The sequence below is a fragment of the Mycetomoellerius zeteki genome, unplaced genomic scaffold, assembly GCF_001594055.1.
Source record: "Mycetomoellerius zeteki isolate Tzet28-1 unplaced genomic scaffold, Tzet1.0 scaffold73, whole genome shotgun sequence".
Taxonomy (NCBI): Eukaryota; Metazoa; Arthropoda; class Insecta; order Hymenoptera; family Formicidae; genus Mycetomoellerius; species Mycetomoellerius zeteki.
The window spans coordinates 827,508-850,482 of record NW_017257753.1 but is presented as its reverse complement, the minus strand read 5'-3'; the positions used below and the strand labels follow the sequence as shown (position 1 = coordinate 850,482).

The window sequence follows — 22,975 nt, the reverse complement described above, 5'->3', positions numbered from 1 at the left end:
TAGTGGAATGTAGAAGATAGCAATATAGTTGAATATATAATCAAAATTGTTCTCGCTTCTTTTATTAATTAAAATAAAAAAACATTTTCCTGTATAAAATTAAAAATTATCGTATATAATAATACGCAGAAAATGGTGAAAGTGGAGTGCCCTCTCTTTCTTCTTATTTTTCTACATTACGAAAAATTAAAAGTTACATGTGATAGCATAAAAAAATAATTATGATTAATTAATTCGCAATTAAAAAATTATAAATATTTTTTCTTCTTTTACTCTTTTATAAAAAACTACTTTTAGATATATCATTAAATATTATATACATATATACACGTAATGAATATTATATAGAATTAAATATTGTAGATTGTAACACACACACACACACCGATAGAATTTATTGTAAATAGATCAATTTATCAATTTATTATAAATTTTATCAGAATCGATTAGAATAGCCAAATGTCAACAAAGGAATGGTCACACATATGTAATTACAAGTGCTTTCACACCTGCGAGACGTCTGTAATTAAAAATACTGTCTTTAACAGGTATATACGTAGAATTGTGTTATCGGTATAAATAACATAATTCCGGGAAGTTTGCTGTGAATACGGTGCAATGAGAGATGTATGCCTAAATTCTAAGCAAAATCATAAGACTCGTAATATACTCCTGTAAGACTTGTAAGAATTTTTAAGTGCTTATACCTTTATACAATATTTTTGCAGACAGTTTCTTACTAGCCATAAAATTTATAAGAAATCGTAGATATTTACGAATAATCATACGTCTTATACAAGTTTTACGAGGACACATTACGAGTCTTACGATTCTGCTTAGAATTGATCCATTAGTTATATCCATTATATACGAAAGTACAGGATGCTTTGTAACCTTCATTTTCAAATTTGAAAATATATTCTCTGATAAAATCCAAAACGATTTTTTCGGTAAAAATTTCATTGAACGCGATATTCTTTCATAGCATTTTAAACAGACACTTGAAAAATTAATTAGTACTCTGTGTAAGTAAATAATGAAATTGGTTACTAAATTAAATGTTATTATTTATGAATTGTAAGTCGAAATAGCTCTTTTCAAAATTATAAATCTATATGTTATGCAACAAAAATATTATTTTTTATTACATATTATATATGAAAGATAAGTTTTAGAGTGGAATGTTATCATAAAGTATTTTTTTAATTTATACTTTTGCTACGTTTTTGGTAAAGGTATTCCGAAGCAACTTAAAACTCGGGAATAAAAGTTTGCAAATTGACGAATATAACATATTCATACAAGTGATTGGCAGAATTATATTGATTGTATATCAAAAGTGGATAAAGAAAAGTGCGTATCAACTGATAATTAGATTACACACTTTGGTAGTTTACACGTTGGATATATTTACACAGCAGTATTTAGAGATTCTGAGAATAAGATATGTCACGCAGGGGGTCAACGTAATCTCGGATTTTTTTTATTACTAGAAACGTGACTGAGAAGAACGTTGGAATTTCCAGCGATTTTTTTTCTTGAACGCCTCGGGTAACTCACATGAATCCTAAGTGCGATAATCGCAAAACCCGATGTTTGTGGGATTTATCCATATTGTTTACATCTATTTATATAAAAAAGGCGATACAGGAATTACCAATATTCAGATCGCGTAATTTGCTTCTATTTTGTAGAGCTTGAGAAAATCTAGAAAATGAATACTGGAACATCATACGAATTGTGAGACAATTTGTTTTTATTTCGTAATATTTTAGAAATATATTAATGAATGGGTATGAAATTTAAATTTGACTGCTATAATATAATTGCGATGTTCGAATACTCTATGAATATAACAGCTTGACAAAGATCTCTATCTTCGATAACATTCTAAATCTTCAATCGAACGTTTCATGTGAAATCATCTATATGTATTCAATTACAGGACAATATTTTCAATTACAGCACAATAGCGTTTCAATTTTATATTGCTAACTTTTTCGCAGATTGGAATATTATTTATTATTTTCAAAGAATAACTATGTAGCGAATAATGCATGTTTGTATGCAACTGACAATAGCGCCGGAAGTATTATACATGGGTATAAGTGGATTGTTAATTTTAGAATCGCATATAATTACGGTAATGGCTAATAATGGCACATCCGTGGGAGCAGAAAAACAGATTCATTCAACAGATTTTATTCATCTTCAATACAAATATCATAGAACTTGTTTGTAACCAAAACAATTTCAATTTTATTACTATAATTTATTAAATTAAGATAACCTAGAATATGTAATGTCAAGTTAAAGACCTACTAAAATTAAATTTTAAAAAATACGCGAGTTGAAAAAGAAACGCTAAACTAATTTTTATAAAAGGTTGTAATAAGTTTGGTACTTTCGTGAAATATTTTTCCACGCTTTCGACATACCAGTGCTTCGTCATACTTTTCGTTATGACAATAAACGCGAGTCTCTCCGAGGAAAATGCTACGCTTGGTTACTTGGCTGTATCTACTTAACGAGAAATAATGTGAGGAGTGTCTGGTTTGACGTTAGTTGCGGCATTGAGAAATATCACGTGAAACGAATGCAAAACTTGAAAGCGTATGATTTAAACTGTGTGTTTTAAATGTTGTGCATTTTTTCCAACTGCAAATGTAAAAATTGGATTAATCTTCAAACGCCACACTACGAGAACAACACACTTAAATATAGACAACCTAATTCGATTGCTTATAACTTTCATATTGCAAACAATTTTTTTTCAATTGAAAAAAACGGTACCAAGCAATTGTGTATGTTTCTAACACTTCAATAATAGGTATATTTCAACTTTCACTGTTCTCTTTAATGACTTATAATTAAATAAAAATGGATAATATTCTATACATCCTTTAGATAAATGCAAAAAAAAATTTTTAGTTGTGAAACAATTTGCATTAAATGTGTATATAAATAGCATTCATTCTATATTTAAAGAATTTATTAAGTCACGAATTTATAACATCCCATGCGAATAATAAAGAGTTAAGGGTTAAGATAAATGTGCATAACACGGCTCGTTCTTTTATTTAATTATACATTAAGATTTTATCAAGCTGCATTAAACGTCGTAATCATTCTTTATAATTTATAATTATGCTTATATTTCGTTCTTATTCAAAACAGATTTTAGAACATTATCCTCAAAGCATCTTAACGTCAAGATATCATTTGCAGGCACATCGAGCGTTTAAGAAAATGTCAATCCTGTCCCAACTGTCGCGCCGATTTCACGATATGTTGACGACAGACGCGAAACCGGATCCGCCGCGAACCGGAAGTTACATGCACAATCTTTCACCGACTCCGGACGAGGAGTTGACGAAAACGCAAGCGAAGCCCGCCACGATGGAAAAGGAGCAAGAGGACGTGACGTCGTTGCACGAGCAAAAATCGATGCCGAATGGTGCAAGACCGACGACACCCACACCCACCGATTTTTGTAGAAAGCCGGAAGACTTCGGCGACACGAGGTCGACGAGCGAATCGAAGGAGTACAAACGACCAAGGACGAAGACGAAACCAAAATACAAATATTGTAAGTGGTAGAAAAACGTTATCAGTCTGTTACGAGCGACATAATTTTCAACATGAAGCATCGTCTAGAGTTTTATTTTATATTCAAGTACTTTTTACTGCGTTCATAACTTTTATCTAAAACATTTTTCCTTATTGCGAGTTATTTCCGAGTTTTTTTTTACAGTGGAGAAGACGAATATTTTCGCGAAATGTTTTCTTTTTATAGAAATAGATAATGTTAGGAATGCACCGAATCGTAAAATTACCGGATACGGATATCCGAGAAGGCAATTTCTTCGATATCCGATCGGATTCCGAGAAAATGTCTTAAAAAAAAGCCTATAGAGAAAAAATTGTAATTTTGTAACAATGTATAAGATATTATAGCATTATGAATATGCATACTTATTTTTAGAACATTTGTATAATAAAAAATCAACAATTTAATGATATCAAATTTCAACCGGATATATTCTCGGATACTAATGATATCCGACTATTCGGTCGGATAATAAAAAAGTGCCGGATAATGCTGGATACTTTCCGGATATTCGGTGCATCCCTAAATATGAATGCAATAATTTAATAAAAGATATCTTTATGCGCAGAAACTTTTCGAAAATTTGTCAGTGCGATTCTATAATTATGCGACTAGACTTGGTTCGGTAAATGGAAATAAACCTCATTAAATAAATAAAAAGGCAAGATGTGATTAGAGATTACACAACTAAGTAGGCATTTCGACAAGTTGACGTATGACATTTGCATTATTTATAATTTACTTAGCGGTGATTTGGGAGAAAAAGTGCTAAGAAACGAATGCCGCACAGATGTCGCGCTTTTATCAAAATTGAGTTAAGCTAAACGAAAATATGCCACTCCATATATTCCTCTTATAAATATTTGTATGACTGACAATGAGACATCTTATCACGATTAAAAGCATAAACTCGGGGAATACCAAATTGCCGATTTCTATTTGCAGAAGTATTAAAGAAAAGGATACAAGATACCATTTTTTGACTGTTGTGAATAATTTTAATATTCGATTCTTGAAAAATAAATTATTTCATTCGCGAATCAACATATTTTTTAATGTGCAGTTTCACGCGCAACGATGCATTCATATCGTAAAATATTTTATGAGACTTTTTATCGTCTCAATGGAATCGTAATAGCCACCGAAATTTTATGTATCATGCAATCTTCTACTGCTTCAAATCTCGGGATTATTCGTCGTGATAGGATAACTAATATGACGCGTACGATAGTTACAATATTGAAACAGATTGAGTGATGATATCAAGGAGTTAAAGCTCATTATCTAAGCGCCCTAGTTACGCGATAGCTATCCACAGAGGAGACGAATTTTTACAATTATGTAATGATCAATTAAAATATTGTATTAAAGATAGTGAATATTTCACGGAAATGTTTAACAAATGCAACAGATTTCACAAGAAAATTTCGTATGACATCTCACTTTTTAAATAATTAAATATAAATTAAATATAATAATTAAATATAAATGTAAATATAAATTTGTGATATTATCGATATTTCTTCACTAATTTTTTGAAATTAATTTCCAGCACAAGGTACGAATGTAGTAAATTACAACATAGTCAACTCTAATGGAGTGAAGATCGGCTCACGCACGAGTTACATATGTAATGTAAACCAGTACCCGACAAACAATAACGCGACGCAGTCCGAGACGACTTCGAAGCCCAAGCATCGGCCGATGCCCGAAAACGTGGAAGAGTTGAGCACGTGCGAAGAGCAGCTCGGGTTCGATGACATGTTCATTCTTAAGACACACGTTGGGCACGGATGGCGGGACGTTGCGAGAAGACTTTCGTATTCGGACGGACAGATCGATCAATTCGAGGAGAATTATAGACACAAGGGTATCGACGAGGTGAATATCGAACTCTAAGAATCAGATATTCTATCGTGAATGATTCATCATCAATCTTGGTGATTTTTTTATCAGACTGTAATCTTGTTTGAACAAGATATTTAAAATTCATTCGTTGGCGACCGATTACTATTAATAAAACATTAAGTATTATTCATGTAATCAAACGTTTCATGTGAAATTCACAAATTTCTTGTAAATGTATACTAATAACGAACAATTTATGTTAATTTTTATCAATGTACGATTTCAGGTAATCTATCAGTTACTGCTTGATTGGAAGCAAGCCAACACACGGGATGCTCAACTCGGTACGTTAGTTAGTATACTGTGGTCTTGTCAGGAATATGACTGCGTCGAGCGATTAGTTGCAGCTCGCAAGAATCCGTCTTAGTTGGGTGCGACAAATAAAAATCTCTACCTAACGCTTGTACATAACGCTTACGCGAACGATTGTGATTATTTTTTTACTCGAAATAGAATTTCATAGTTTTTATACATATCTTAGCGCATAGTTTATAGACACACGGTATACGCACCATTCCGATAGCAAAGATCGTTTACATTTGTCTATGTCAGATAGGCTGACAGAATATTGTTCTTCACTAATTCTTCACTAATTTCGTATTCAGTCTTCGATACGACATTGTGGAATCGCATTGAGCCTTCAAATAGGAACATGATCTGGTTAATAATACATCACGGACAAACTTGTAACGTCGTTTTGCGCGATACACATGTGTAATATTCCAATGTGTGTGCGTGTATATATATATATATATATATACACATTTTTTTATACTTATCCCTAATTTTATAAAATCTGGTAGAAATAAACATGCAATTCTCCAAATAATATGTATTTCTTTCAGTCATTGTACAAAATCCATATACATACGCCTTTGGTGTTACAGTCAAATCAGGCGTTATATAAATTGAAGTGTATGCACGTACATACAACTACGTCTTATAATAACTTTCTTTCTTTCTCCTATCCTTATATTTTTAAATTCTTAGATTTTATTAGATAAATTAATATATATTTCATACATTTTTACAATTCTTTTCTTTCAAACGTCTTACAAAATAGTTTTATAAAAAAAAAGAATAAAATTTTTTTAGAGATATTAAATATTCTAATATAATTATGCTCATATTTTAACAAATTTTTTTGTAAGTAGTTTATCGTTTATCACGAAATATCTCCGCAAATATTTTGTATTTTCTACTCTTTTGATACTACATTGTTTTGTAATCAATGATAAAATCTAAAATTATTTAAAATGTTAACAAATCTCTGTCATTAATAATTCAGAATAATAAAATAAATATCAATGACAATTCGTTTAAATACAATACATACTGAGTCAGATATAAATTTATTGTTAATAAATTAAAATGCCTTAATTTTGTAATTTGAATACTGACAAAACATAAAATTAATCCCTTGATATGAAATAATTGGTCAATTACGTATTATGTTTAACATACTATAAATATGATGAAAAAAGAAATAAATACAGGGTGTTAGTTAAGTATGTTGCCATACTTAACAGAACGATTCTTTGGTTTATTTCAAGTAAAAAAGTCCATATAAACGGTGTCCTAACGGTTTTCGAAATAAAAAAATTAAACGTCTAGTAACAATCTGTTTATTTGAAAGAAATACAGCTTGAACTAGACAAAAACAGAAAAACAAAAACAGGCTTCAGTTCTTCTAATAAAATAAAACAATTAGATGAATTGTTGAAAACGTATGTACAAGCTAACTGACCCGCAGCAACATCAGAACTGAAGTCTATTTTTGATTTTGTAACTTTGACATTTTGTTTACTGTTGTGCGAATGGTAACTCACGTGAAGCAAGGCATATTTATGCAGGAAGATATGTTTCGTCAAACATTTGCGAACATTCACCTGTATTTCGAAAACTAAGCCGTTTAGGACACATGTTTATATAGACTTTTTTTACTTGAAATAAACCAAAAAATCGCTCTGTTGAGTATGGCAACATACTTAACTAACACTCTGTATATACAATAAAGGTAATAAATGCGACCAGTAAAATGAAAATAGTACAATGTACAAAATTGTATGTAACAATTAATTAATGTAAATGCATGACACGTTTGCTTCGATCGTATTTAAATTAATTATTTACTTTAAGATTTAATCTGAAACAGCTTTAATTTTGGGCAGCACGTGATTTGTGGATACCGTAATCATTGTATTATTTACATCGCTATCGTCTATTACCTTGCTGAAGATTTCATTTTTACATTTATCAAATTCCTCCACCATTTCATGAAGCTCTCGATCACCGTTTATCGTTATAACCGGTGATGGCAATGGCTTCAAAATTTGATGATAGAGCCAGTCATCATGGACCTGATGGATTTGCTTCAGATACTCCAACGAGACAGCGGTCTCTTCTTTTCGACCTCGTTGTTTCATTCTCTCGTATACGATCTCAGGTGTTGTTCTCAAGTATACTATTTAGCAAAAAAACAAATCAATTAAATAAATATATACAATAGATGTCACTTCAATTATAATAATTTCTCATAAAATCTATACATTATATGTACCTATCAAGTCAGTTTCTATATTGGCATTTTTCAAACACCAGTCATACCAATTTTCTAATATTGTAACTTCAACGTCACGTAATATATTACTGCGTTTCAAATTTTCAACGAAGCACATTGCACTATAGACAGACCTCTCCATGATTTTGTATGGCGAAGGTGTCTTACAAGTGTGCAATTGGAGCATAGTCAATTGTACGTAAGATTGAAACAAGAAAGCATAGCGAGATGGTTCGCTGTACATTAATTCCTGCAATGCATTTTTGTAATGTTTAATTTTATTTCTATCGTTATTAATATAGATATATATACACAATAATATAATATTAATATTATCTCTCTATATTAATTACATTTATATAATTATTAATATAAGCACAGTAATATTTTATATAAAATATGTATAATTCATAGTTCTAAGATATTAATTTGATTATTTTTTTTTGCATTATTGTTATATGTGCGTTTATTTGATATAAAAATCTGACATTTTTAAATAAAAATATACATTAATTGTGCTTAATTATATATATATATATTAAATAATATTAAATAATATTAAATAATCACTAATCATAATGTTATAAATAATCACTCAATATAACATTTCCTCATCTTTTTACTTGTTGTGAAGTCTTTGTAAATAATTAAGACTTAACAAAAATATTAAATATTTATATTAAACTGTTTTAAGTTTTAAAAGAAAAATATTTTCTGTCTCACCAGTAGATTCGTCCCACGCATATCACGCCAAAGTTCAACAGGTTCTTCTAATACAGTAACATTGTCGAATTTCTTGAAGTGACTTAAAAATGTCGTTTTACCACTTCCAATGTTGCCTTCTACGCACACAGTGAAGGGACGTTTGTACAATTTACCAATAGAACTAGACATTTTGATGAAGGCTTCAAGAGCCTTTTTACCTGAACAGACAAAGCGCTTGATTTCACTATCTAATACTGAGGATCTGCTTGGCTCAATAAGAAATATGATGCCTCATATATTACAAACAGTAATACGGGGTCTATAATAAGAATTATAGCAGTTATAAGTATTAAATTATAAAAAATTGACCAATCATAGTCGATTATTCTTCTTATATATTGGACTGAGATTAATCATCTTCTGCGATTTAAGATCCTATGACCACTACGACTTCTATCATAGACCCCGTATTACAGTATGTAATACTTACTTTAAATAAGATAATATTATGTAGAGTTAACTTATCAACAGTACAGAAGATGTGTGTGTGTGTGTGTGTGAAACAAAATACATCTTAATCAAATCAACACAATGGAAGGATATTATATGTTACTAAATATCATCTTATCAGTTAGAAGATATTCAATGTAATTTAATCAGAAGCATTCTTTTGTACATATTAATTTTTAATTTAGTTAAATTAATATTTAATATTTATTTCTAGTTAATTCATTGTGCGCAAAGTCTCACAGTAACAACTTATTGAAATAATATTTTCATCGACCGAACAGACAATTAAATTCCATTTCAATTCTTAGTTCAACATTTACAACATTTTGTCACTCACCAAGGGATTATTGCACGAGATATTTATTCCTTTGATTCGAAACCAGCTGACTCCTGAATCAACAAATCGAATATCAACGTTCGTGTGACCTGATACAGTGTGCGATTGCAGTGGTTCTTGACGAAAATGCAGTTTGGAAAGTAACGATTCTTGATCTTTTAGCTCGACAATGAGGGAATGACACCAATGAAGACGAATACAGACAACGAACCAGAAATTGCCGCGCAACTTTCCCGCCAAAACAAAACACGAGCGCCATCTCGAATAGATGAGCCCGCCGTCCACCTCACACTTGCACCACCAGCACTTTTTTCCTCTTCCCTCAGGCCGGAATCAGACTACGCATTGAAGATTGAAGATTGAAATTTGATCAATAAGGACAAAGAAATTTTAGCTCCTTTCATTTCGATTGGTGAAATTTGAATTTTTTAATCTTCAATCTCAATCTTCAATGCATAGTCTGATTCCGGCCTCATGGCGAAGAAGCACAAATGTACACCTTTATCGCAAAGGAGGTGCAGCTAAACCAGCCAAACCGAATACACACTCACATAACCAAATATTCGCGTACATAATGACATTTAGTAAAAGCAGAGAATATTTTGAGCGAATGATATCTCCCGATTTTCGTTAAACTTTCAACTTCGTGTTCTCAAAGCGATGTCGATTGCCAGATGATGAACCAATCAGTCGAACGAGTCGAAACATTCGCAGCTTCTAGTTCCTCGAATGCTGGGCTGCGTTTCGTATGATGCGCATGATGCATCTTTTATCCTTGTTATTCACCGAATATTAAACAAGGATAAATGATGCATTATGCACATCATGCAAGAAACGGAACGCACCCCTGGTGGAGTGTTGCTAGATGTGTCGCTTTATTGGCGCTTGCGCATTGAAGGAGGTTTTAGTAACGTATCAAAATCGTAAGAAAATAGGTATTATTAGGGCCACTGTCACCAAGCTCAGTTGATCTAACTAGGCCAGTTAGTCCATCGGAATTGACCAATCGCATTTGTCATTTTGTTTGAAGAATTGACAGATTGGTCAATTCCGATGGATTAATTGGCCCAGTTAAGTTAACTGAGCCTGGTGACAGTGGCCCTTAGAGCATTTGTTTCAACATTGAAAATGACGAAAAAGTTTTAGAAGTACAAAAAATAACCAGATACACATGTTTGTAGTTGTGCATGCATGCGAAAGTACGTATATGCAATTATACAAAATTAAATAATTAACAACTATCCTTATGGCTACGTTTACACCGTGCATTTAGGCCGCGGCCTATACAATAGACGTCCTTGTTTATCCTGTAGGTTAAACAAAGACACCTATCGTATAGGTCGCGGACTAAGCGCACGGTGTAAACGTAGCTAGTGGCTATTTCGACCGCCATTGTGGCCCTAATTGTCTGTAGTCCAATAAGCGCTTAGTATGGCTTAGTATTATTCCCAGCAAACACAAAGTTACATGTAACTTTGTGTTTGCTGGGATTGGTATATGATAAGGTTAGTAGGTCCATATGGCGGACTAATGCGCTACTTTAGTAATATAGAACTTTAAGGTACTTTTTATACTGATGCTCGACACTCATTTTCAGCGTCTAAATAGGTCACGTGATCAAATTGACGCTTGACATTCGTCAATTTCTATCACGTGACTTATTTTAACGCCGAAAATGAGCGTCGAGCGTCAGCATGAAAAGGTACCTTAAACCAGGGAGGGAGAGGAGACAGATCCGAATCTACGACGAAGAGTGCGAACTAAACGAACAATAAAAAGAAACAACAAATAATAGGATCGCAAGGATATTAAATATACCTAAGTATAAATTTCAGAGGAGAGTTCACAAACTTTTATATATGCAAATTATTTATACATACACAACATTTTTCAATGTGTTGATTAGTTACAGAATAAAAAAGTTCTCCAGTAACAAATTCTTTATATTGTAGCCAATCACGCTTAAAAAATTTTTCGATAAATGAAATATCCTTAACGTGTGTCAACAACTGTCAAAATCATCAATGCATTGTCATTGCATGTAGCTTTGCATTTGGTGATACAAGTCGACACAAGTATCGTTCTATTTTTGTTAATCATTGATTCCAGGAAAGATAAAATGTTCGTATCGACTTGGTCATTAAATAAATAGAAAAGCACCCATTATTGCCTTGAATACACACTTAGTTACGTCACTGATACCGGCACGCCTGCACTTGCTGGCATGCTGGCTCAATTACTGAGTGACAAAATGAGTACATGGTGCAGTGGCTTCGTTGTTATACGATTCTGCATCCTACATTCTACCGCTAATTATCTATTAATTCGCTATTGTTCATCATGTCAGCGTTATCAAACCGCATCGTTGCGGAGCATTGTCGTGATAACGCGTTATCAATGTATACCGTACTCACCGGCGGAAGCCATCATTGCAATCTGCTGATTGCGAATTACAACGGGAAGGACTCGGTTTGTTTGATAGGGAAACTCAGCATGACGCTCAGCAGTTGTTGTTTCTATGTTTCTCCCATTTCTGATGCAACTTGATCACTTGATGCAACAATGCAACTGGTAAGGAGTTCCGAACGTGCGTGCGACATGCAGATGGATACACGTGACGACGAACCATGCTAAGTATTATACCTATTATCGATCCGTTCGGAAGATGCATTTATCGACAGCCGATCGATGAGAGACCGCTGTCGACGATGTTACCACTGGAGATAACAATGCTTGAAAAAATTCATAGCCGCGCCTTCTCAGGAATAAAAAATGGTCGATTAAAAAGAATCATGGATGATAAAATGAGAAAAATGAAAAAAAATTAATAATAAATGAGGAATATTGTTTCAAATATACATATATCAGCGGAAACAAATGTATTACATTTATTATATTGATAAAATTGTAGAATATAAAAGGGAGGAATTGATGTTTCTTTTACATTCCAGATCATTATTATAATATTGTGCAGTAATACATGTGCAGTATCGTCTATTTAAAAAAGTGAGAAATACTTAATTTTAAGGAAATAAATAGTTAAAAAGCTATTTATCTTGAATTTGGCTTTCTAATTTAATTATATTACAAAATTAGGAGAGAACATCATTAGAAGAAATATTTATATTTTAATGAATAAGATAAATCGTTGAAGAATTTTCTATCTGCAACATTATTTTTCAATTAGATATTATATTGAAAGAAGGGAATTCGTTACTGTGGAATATATTTTAATTATGAAATAAATGAAGAAATTAACGAAGAAAATAAACATTTATAGAATTTTATTTCCAACTTTTTTATTAGATAATGTATTAAAATATTAATTAAGTTATTGGAGAATACACTTTATCATAATATAAAAAAAATCTAAAGGAGATAAACAATTGAAGACTTTATTTTCTATTTCACTTTTTAATTAGATACTATATTAAAAAAATAAAGATTAGTCATTAGCAATAATTTAACGATGAAATAAAATTTAAAAATTATAATTACAAGCTTTGTAATCGAAGACACCTGGATTTTTACAAAGAAATCATTTTAAAAGTGATACTATCTTTAAAAGAGATCATTTTGAAAGTGATACTACACCTTTGTCTTTATATTTTCAAGGATACTCATCAAACTAGCGATTTTAATGAGAACGTCATCACGCCTTTGTTCACATTTCAGTGATCTCTACGTGCCTTTACATATCAGCACATGTGGCCGACTATAATCTCCGTCAAAGTGCGCCGCCTCATGAACGAAAAGTGGCACAAACGTGGTCCGTTTTTGATTTATACCGCTGAGAGCGGTCCTAGTTACAGCTGGAAACGTATATCCGGGACCGGAGAGGTATCTGGGCTGGGAGTGTGTGCGACTAGCTGCTATAAAGAATTCCTGGCTTTGAAAGTGGCCGCGACGCAAAACTTATATCTGCTAGATGACTTTTATTAGAATCCTCCAGTGTCCTTTACTCAGAGAAGAAGGTTTAACGATATGTCCAACGTTATAATATATTATATAGAATTTTATTATGAGGTAATAAAAATAAATACAAATGGAACTATTTTTCTGTAAATTATCGTAAAAGAATTTTTGATGTTCAAAGGCGCGGCGACGTAAAACTTGCACAATTGCCAGATTACTCTCATTAAAATATTTTTATCTTTAATCAGGCGTCTTTGATTATAAAGTTTTAAATTATTTTGATTTTTAAGTTTCATTATTACATATTCTAATATATCTGAAATTTAATTAAGAGACAACCATAATGAATAAAAATGATTATTTGAGAGTTATTGTAAAAAATTCTTGGCTTTGAAAAACGGCCGACACGAGACTTGTATTTACACTGAGAGAAAGATATTTGTGAGATATATATATTCACATTATGAGATAAACCGTTATTTAATATAAAATATAATGTTATTCCTAGCAAATAAACTATCTATTTTATTTTTTACAATATTAACGAGATATATTTTATAAAAATGTATATTTGATCCATCACAGTCTAATTTTATTATAATCAACAAATATCGAAAAAAAATATTTGCTTGCGAATTTCCGATTTTTTCTCAGTGCAACGCACGTTTATTAAAATTCACTTTCTCACTTCAATAGCGAGCAGAGTTTAAAGTCTTGAAAAATATATAATTGAGAAACGCGAAGAAAAGATTAAAAAAAATTAGCGTAGAAAAATTATTAAGAAAAGATTCTTCAGCTTCGAAAGCGATCAATACAAATTTTCAAGCTTGCTAGATTCGTGGAACTTGTTCTTGTTTCAAAAAGAATTTCACTTGACGGCACATTATATATAATGACATACGCAAAGAATTGATGCAATAAAAGGAAACTTTAAGTATGATACAGTGCTCTTCAATACGATTATTCCTCCGTATTCGTACGCTTGAGCGCGATAGATCTATATTCATTGTGTAATGAGCGAGAATAATTTCCGGTGGAGATAAATACGACGAGAAATTGGCTCTGAGCGTAGCTTAAATCACCGTGTCTTAAATTACCGAAGATAACGTGCCTGGAGATATTTGAATTTCCGTCGAGTTCCGGACGTTTCATGCGGGTTGCGATGTACACGGACTGTCCAATGTCTATTTTGAATCTCGGAGTATTTATAAACTTACCTTTACCGGCGCGAAGTACAACGTGGCCCTTGTGTAAATGGAATCTCTGCCGATCTTGCCGTTAGTCACGTTTTAGCGCCAGATCTACTTCCAATCGAACGTATTATTACGTCCATTCATGTACGATCACGTGTTAAAATTATCTTTTAGTGTTGTTTAAAAAATCGTTAATGAATTATTTTTCAATCGTTTCTTCGATCAAATTTCGATATCTGAACTAGCGTTTAAAAATTTATACTACAGATTACTAAATATATTATAGTTTCCCAAATATAATAAAGTTTCTTTTTTTATAAATTTATCTTCACCAGCGCGAAGCATAATATGGTCCTTGCATAAATGGAATCGCTGTCGATCTTACCATTAGTCACGGTTTGGTGCTAGACGATCCAATCGATCATACTTATTCACTTCCGTAAGATCACGTGTTAATCAATTATCTTTTAGTGTTGTTTAAAAAGTTTTCCCGATCGAACTTCGATATCTAAGTTAGCGTTTAAACATATTATAGTTTATAATGTATTAAATGTTATAGTTTTTTCAGATATATTCAACTATTCTCTATTCTTTTATAAACTCACTTTTATCGATGCGAAATACAGCATGACCTTAATTTGCGTAAATGAATATCTACTGAATCGACAGTTAAAATTTATACTACAGAGATTATTAAATATACTATAGGTTCTCTAAACTCTTCTCTTCTTGTAGCTGCGCACTAATTCCTGATATTTTGGCTTCTATCCATCCTCCTCAATCATCGCCTTGACAATTGTGAATTTCTCCCTATGTTAAATGTTTCTGATTATCTAGAAAATAGTACTCATTTTTATAAGATAAAAGAGTGACTTATAGATATTATTTGATGCGTTATTAAACACGCGTATCTCAAGTGTCTTCAACCTTCTTGATAAAATGCGGCCTGCTCTTCTCTTCTTTAAGAACGGCGTGGATTAATCATCTCGTACCAAGGTCTTTACATTCATGCGGCCCTGCGGGGACGAGCCGAATGGTCAGCCAAGGGATTCTTGGGATAATCTCGGAAAAGCGGGATAAATAACCAGACGGTCGGCAGACTGATCCGTTTACTCGTTTATATTTGGATGACGATGCCTTCTCTCGGCCATCGTCGCGGCCTCGCACAAATTGTATCAGTGTGTCATTCCGCGTCGCAATTTTATGCAATTTTACTGACGTCGCGGCTGTTCTTCCCGATCCAAGTCACACCGGTGGAAAGTGGAAATCCGAGCGAAGCGAATCCAACGGCTTGTTCTCTTCTCATGTCGCATCGGGAAACTGGCGAAGCAATCGACGAAAGGAAATGTCCTGTTCCGAAGCAACGTTTTCTAGAAAGCGTCCCACATGTATTTTCATTCGAAGTTTTCTTAGCGTGCGTGGAATTTTAACGCGAAATATCATTTCCATTAGCAAATTCAGTTAACGCGTTGGTGCATATTAAAACCGTCGTACACTGATTTAATCTGTGTGAAAGTAAAATGCAAATATTTCGAATTATAAAATATAAATTTTACTTAACAGTGCAATAAAATGTATTTAGGATTTCATAGTTTAATTCGTTTTTATATTAAACACATTTTTACGTCAATTTATCTACGACGACTATAATTCGTATCAAAGTGTACTGAGTGCCCCCCCCCCCCCCAATTGAATACGCTATAATGAATTACTCTTAAGTCCGTTTTCATAATATATGACTCAATCAAATTCATTCACTTGGTAACTTCTTGGGAATTTCTTGGCAACTTTTAATCTTTAGATAACCATGTATTGTGAAAACGAATTTTAGAATTTTCTTTGAATTTATTTTAAGCACTTTACATGCAACTAATCGTGGAACTTTTTACGGGTTCAGTGAACCCGAACAGTTTTTTCAATTACTGTCGTGAAAAATTATTTGTAACAAATGTTTTTCACAACCTTATATAATTTTAAGTCACATAATTTGATTCTTCGGATTTTGACTTTTAAAATAAAAAAAATCATTCAATTACGTTAACGTTAAGCAAAGATACATTAATTTAAAGTACACTGGACCCGCGAATATTAGTTAAGTAAAGTTTTGGAATGAATATCGATTAGTGTTAATTGCTGTGCGTGATATTTGTGTGATTGTGATTTATCATCTAGTCGAGCGACATCTTCGGAAACCGCGATACACATCCGTCAAATCTTTTTTCGTTTTCTTTTTCCGTAGAACGAGAGCGTAGTACGAGAAATTCGGCGACGACCGAACCTTCGCCGAGCGAGAGAATCTCCCGCGCGTTTCCCATGACAGGATGGACGGATTCGTGCCACGTGATACTGTTTTGACTGATACACGCCTGCCAGTGGAATCCCATCGCAAAGAAAAACGAAACCAGAGAGTGACGGAAAGGATGGAGCAGAAAACGAGGAAGGGAACCATCTCGCGACTTGCTCCCGTGGGACAAAACGCACAAACGCTCCTCGATGTCCCTCCTGTCATACGAAACGTCATTGTGAAAAAGAACATCTCGGAAAACATTTTGGCTTTTTCTTACTGAACATGACTCGTAGGATGGAGCAAAGGTTCTAATTATTAACATCCATCGTGACGTCAACTCTCACGACTTTTTATGACAGGCGAATAAGAATTGCTGCATATGATTTCTATAAAATACATTTTAAGTTCTTTAGATTTTGTTAGACAGTGGAGAAGTTCTGATCTACATTAAATTACTATCGGCACTTTTGCGAGTTAATCGTCAATTATTAACTTAACCAGAAGTTAGTGAAAGAGGCCTAATATCCATTTCTACCAATGTAGATTAATTTCAATTAGATTAACTCGGTTAATCCTTAGCTTACCCTTTATCTTTTTCTGATTCTTAAAACTAGAAAAAGATAAAAAGTAAGTTAAACCGAGATTAAAGTTAATCTAAATTGATAAAAATGGACATAAGTTTTATCGAAATTGCCTTTAATTAAATATGGACTTTTTTCTACAATTTTGACACATCATAATTATTAAATCAATGCTACAACATTGTTATGGACGCATTTAGTTCACTCATACTTAAAAACGAAGACATTTGTAACATGTTTTTCAAACGATTTAGATATGATCTTATTTATTTTGAATTTGAAAAATAAAAAGAAAAAAACAAGAAGATACTTCCATGTCGACGAGTATAAACTTCAAAATTTAATTCTAAAAAAATTGTATAGAATAAGAGAGTGAATTTTTTTCTAATTTCAGAATTAATTAAATATAAATCGTTCATGGTAAATAGGTAGGTTTAAAAATACAAGACTAAACTCGTAATTAAACTAAATTAAAAATTCGAAACTAAATTACAATAATCACCGTCTGCCTTTTAGCGTAACCTAATAGGATACTTCCCGTTGCACATGCAAGTCGCAATGCGTTTGAGCGCCGTTGCCCTTTGGCCCTTGCCAATTTGTGAGTGACCTTAAGTTTCAATTATGTGAGATCGTTTTATATGACGAGTTAAAAAGCGCCCTTTACGATTCGACGTCCGGACGGCGGACGAGAACAAACAATTTAGATCACGCTACACCCGCTTTTAATTCCCGGGATTCCACTTAAACGATTTTACACCGCCGGTTAATAAAATTGTCGACTAATTGTTGGCAAGCGCCACGCTCATTACCGGTGTCTCGAATTTCAAAAGAAAAAATTCTCATCGCATTATCGAGAGTATGCAGGTCGTTGAGGTCCAGTCCCAAAACACGTGTCGATCTATATATAACCGGCTGAAACTCGCGCACCCTTCCGATCTTTACGCTTCAAACGCGACAATAGTACTGTATCGTAACGATTTAGCATACTGACATTTGTGAAATAATAGACCTTGAATACCCCATTCTCGATATGACATATCCGGTTTTTTTTTTAAAAGTCTTTCTCGAAAATCTCTATTTACTTTGCTTATAATTTTTTAACAAAGATACATACATTTGCTTGATATCGTTGTATTCCTAAATACTTGATATTTCGATTGAAAAAAAATTGTTACAATACGTTTATTTTTATGAAAATTATAAATAATCAGTTTGGTTGGATACGCCATACACATTGCAGTGTGTTGCACTCGATAAAACGATATAATGCGGCATTGAAGAATTAAAAAAAATTAGATATTGCAAAAAATAGCGTTTTACTAAATGACATAATGATTGATTTCTTGATAACTCAATCAAAGCCATTACTTAAAACATCAGGATTTAACAAAAAAACCAGACCTAAAACTAATAAAATAGCGATATAATTCTATAACCAAATTTTTAAGTTTAATTTTCGATATTATCCCTTCATTTACAATCACTGTTTTATTCTATCCGTTTATAATCTTTTTTTTCCAGTCCAAGATTTTTTTACTGTTCTAAACTTTCTAAAAATATTGGAAAAAATTCAGGAATACTTTTCAACAACTCTGTTACATTATCAAATACATTATAAGATATTTAGGGGGAGGGAATCAGACTCCGCTTTCCTTTATTCCGAAAAAATTTGAGAATGAAATTTCGCTTGTGTCAAAAAAGACCCAGATTGCAGACGAAGAATTATGATGAGCATATAACTTCAAATTCATCAGTTTTCTTCCAATAGTAGAACAATTTAACTCGCTAAATAATATCCAACATATAAAAGAACAATAAAAGAATGTTATTAAGCGTTAAGTGAATTGATGTAATTCCAGTCTCGGTACTTTGATCCCCATTTTATTGGAAGTTCAACATCAGACGCTTCGTACCTGATGTCCAACGTGCGCTAAGCGACTTACGGTGTTTGCAGTGTGCGTCGACGGAAATAGCGTTACAGCGTGCACGGCCAAACAGCGTGAAGAGAAAAGAAGATAGAGAGCATCGCGGAGAGAAGCGTCACGCACGAAGGAGAGAAGAAACCTTCAAAGTTCTGCCCAGAAGAAGACGAAAGAGAGAGAGATAGGCGTGGCGAAATGAACGCGGTGAGAACGACATGGAACGAATCTTCGAAACGAAACCAAGAAGGAGGAAAGCAAAAGTGAAGAGAAGTTTCGGAGGCGAATGGGACAGGCAGAGCGGTGAAGAGTAGACAGGCACAGCGAGGACGAAAAGGAAGAGACGAAAAAGGAATAAGGGGGATACGAAGAGCGAGAAGAGGCGTAGCAGACTCTTCCTTTTTTAGAGGGACAGGTGCACGCCTCTATTTTGGCGATGCCGGCCGGCGAATGTTCAGTCCAATCTCGCAGAGCGAAATCGCGACATTCCACCGCACAGCTCCTCCGCAAGCAAGCTCTCCGCCCGTTTCGATCTCTCTTTAGCCATGCGAGCTTGCGATTCTGTAGTATGTCACCCTGCGACGTCCTCCGGTTTTCCACCCTCTCTCACGTGTACGAAAATTACATAATGCATCGTCTAACGTTTCTCGTCGATATCATTTCTGGAGACTTTCAATAATTCTCCGAAATTGATCTTGAGCATTATGAAAGCTTCTTTCTCACAATGTTAAATCAAAGGAGTAATGATAATTCTTTGAGTTAATAATTATAATTTATTATTTTTAACTTCGTGTGTCAAAATGTAAATTAATCCATTTCTGTGATTAATTTCAAAGTAAATAACGTTCATATTAACGTATATATTTAATAAATAATAAATTCGAATTAAACTTAGTCCACATTTTCTAATGATATATTGAGTAGGAACAGTGACAAGCTACAGAAATGATGAAAAATAATTCAAGTTGGATATAATTTGACATTATGAATTTAACAGTGCATAAGTATAACTGTATAATTAATATAATTTATTAATTTTATGCAAAGAGCAGGATACGCTAAGCATATTTTCGACACTTCTAACGGACAGAAATAAAAGAAATAAAAAACTTTTTATTTCTGTGTTAAACTTTGCAGGAGAGATAAAAGTTCCCAAAATATCACGAGTGCGAAAAGTTCGAAAAATCTTGTAACGTGACTTCAAAGCAACTTGTCTAAGTGGACTTCTCAAAGGTACTAGTGCCATAGTAACACTGTAATATACTATGTAAAGTAACAAAATTGCCAATAAAATCTACTAGATTCTCATATTGTGTTATAATTAAGAATAGATATACATACTGCACAAAATGAAAATAATAATGATAATTCATAAATATGTAATTTTACTAACTTTTGCTGAAATTATTTAATATAAAATTTAATACATTGCTTCTCTCTCTCTCTCTCTCTCTCTTATTATCCCTCTTATAGAGTTATCATATCAACTGTAATATAAATTCAAACAAAAATAATTTTAACGCATTTCAAGCAAATAATTAAATACATTAGTATTACTATTTATGAATTTACTGCATCTATATATAATAAGAACACATCCACGAACATACAACCACGATAACTACGATTTCTCGTTCTGCATCTGAATAAAGCTTATCATTTTGAACTTTAAATATAGTGCCTCTCTCGTCGATTTAATTTTCCTCATATTTCACATGAAATAACTTGAATAAGCTTTCAATGTGAAAACGTTGTAGCTTACATCCGATTAGCCCGTTTCACATAAGTTTCGATGATGGTTGAAATTAAAAAGTTATTTCGCCACTCTACCGTGGATTCTTCCATTTCGTTTGTTTCTCGTACGCGTCGATGGTACCTATATCTTTCTCGCCCGCATTTGCGTTGAGTTAAAAGCAAGAAAAAGGAAAAAGAAAGGATCGCTTTATGCCTCCATACGCGGAACGACGAAAGCAACAGCCACGAAAACTCGAAGAATTCAGGAACACTGAATTCTCGGCGCCAGAAAATGCGAAACGACGGCGTCTTCCATCGGCATCCCTCTCCGTGATGCCGTCGTCTGTATTTCGCTGCTTTCTTTCTCGACTGCTATTTTCTAGTCGCTTTACACGCCACGTTATTTTCGCGCGTGCCGAACGCGCCGCGCAATCCGCGGTCGAAATACCGACGCAAGTGTATGTCGAATGTAGAAGAATTCCGTCCTAATTAAGGCGGCAACTTTTAGCGAAAAGCAGCTACGCAATCTAGAATGGCAGTAATATCTTTACTGAATCAATCATTTTTTCACGGAAAGAATGATTTAGCTGAAATATTTAAAAATATAGGAAAATACAAATCTGAAAACAATTTGACTGAAAATTAAAATAATTTTGTAGAACTCAGTATAATCAGCAATATTGCAAAAAAATTTGACGTTACAGCAATTTTAAAGTCCTATTAGTTGTTTAGATAATATTAATTAGGATTTTAATACTAATTGTTAAGATAATACTAATTATCCTAATTTTTTTGATCATCTAATAATATTGTTTTCAGATCTTTATCTAGCTAAATTTTTACTACTTTTTCTTGTATATGAAGAAAAATGGTTGAGTAATACTTTTTATCTTATAAGATTTATAAAAATATTTTAGGTATTTTTGCGGAACATATGACAAACTTTACTTACTTTAAAGTAAAAATATCGAAGTAAGGTAAAATAAAGTACATTACAATTATAATAATCCAAAATTCAAGTTAATTTATAATAATTTTATCTACAATTATAATAAATACATTCAAGTCATTTTATCTACATTATACTATTCTCAAGATTGTAAACATGAACAACTCCAGACTTCATACATTTGGATTTTTTACGCGCAGTAAAGTAATTTATTTTTTTTTTGTCAACGTTAAGACAAAAAATATTCCCCGATAAAGTAAACTCTATTGAGATGTATGGTAATTATAGATTTATTTTACAAAATGTAAAAAGTATCTTACAACATAGCTCAATGTTCGCTCATTTACTAGAAAAGTAAAATAAATCTTACATAAGTGAGTGCCTGTTCCTATATATAAATTTTACGCACCTGTCAATTCCATAAAATTTAGAATCCTAGCGCATATTACTTTACATTTTTGTCTATATTTAAAAAGATCAATTATTCTTTTAATGATACTTTTAATTATAAAAGAAAACTAAATAAGATACTTCTTTAATAGAGTCTCTGACTATAAATTAATCTTTTTCTTTTACTGCTTGCCTTGATCTAGCCGCTTTCTCGTCCTCATTAATTTCATGCCACGGTTGACCGGTCCGAGGGAAGAGAACCCCACGCCGCTAAGTGCGAACGAAAAATGTTAGACGCCAACGGGAAATGTGACGGAATCGGGACACGTGCGTGTAGCTACATACATATGCACGGACATATACACGTAGCGTTGAAG

At 32.8% G+C, this 22,975-nt stretch overlaps 2 protein-coding genes across 4 annotated transcripts in view; one reads left to right on the top strand and one right to left on the bottom strand.

The window, feature by feature from the left end:
• Positions 1-6,317, top strand: part of imd (death domain-containing immune deficiency protein) — a 14,212-nt gene extending 7,895 nt beyond the window's left edge. The window contains exons 2-4 of the mRNA XM_018458445.1: positions 3,229-3,589; positions 5,163-5,491; positions 5,745-6,317. Coding sequence (XP_018313947.1) covers positions 3,229-3,589; positions 5,163-5,491; positions 5,745-5,885 — 831 coding nt within the window. The 3' untranslated portion in view covers positions 5,886-6,317. The remainder of the gene's footprint in view (positions 1-3,228; positions 3,590-5,162; positions 5,492-5,744) is intronic.
• Positions 6,318-7,618: 1,301 nt separating this feature from the next.
• On the bottom strand, positions 7,619-12,296 carry dnk (deoxynucleoside kinase). Of its 3 annotated transcripts, none has more exons than XM_018458448.1 (5): positions 10,130-10,360; positions 9,631-9,968; positions 8,802-9,001; positions 8,079-8,328; positions 7,619-7,982 (listed from the first exon to the last, which is right to left on the bottom strand). In XM_018458448.1, exons 3-5 carry the CDS (start codon positions 8,970-8,972, stop codon positions 7,660-7,662), a joined length of 744 nt encoding a protein of 247 aa, XP_018313950.1. In that variant the 5' UTR covers positions 8,973-9,001; positions 9,631-9,968; positions 10,130-10,360; the 3' UTR covers positions 7,619-7,659. The 3 variants fall into 3 exon arrangements, with proteins under 3 accessions (XP_018313950.1, XP_018313951.1, XP_018313949.1); XM_018458449.1 differs by having other exon boundaries at positions 10,182-10,360; XM_018458447.1 differs by lacking the exons at positions 9,631-9,968; positions 10,130-10,360 and adding an exon at positions 12,045-12,296.
• Between the last annotated feature and the right edge of the window lie 10,679 nt (positions 12,297-22,975).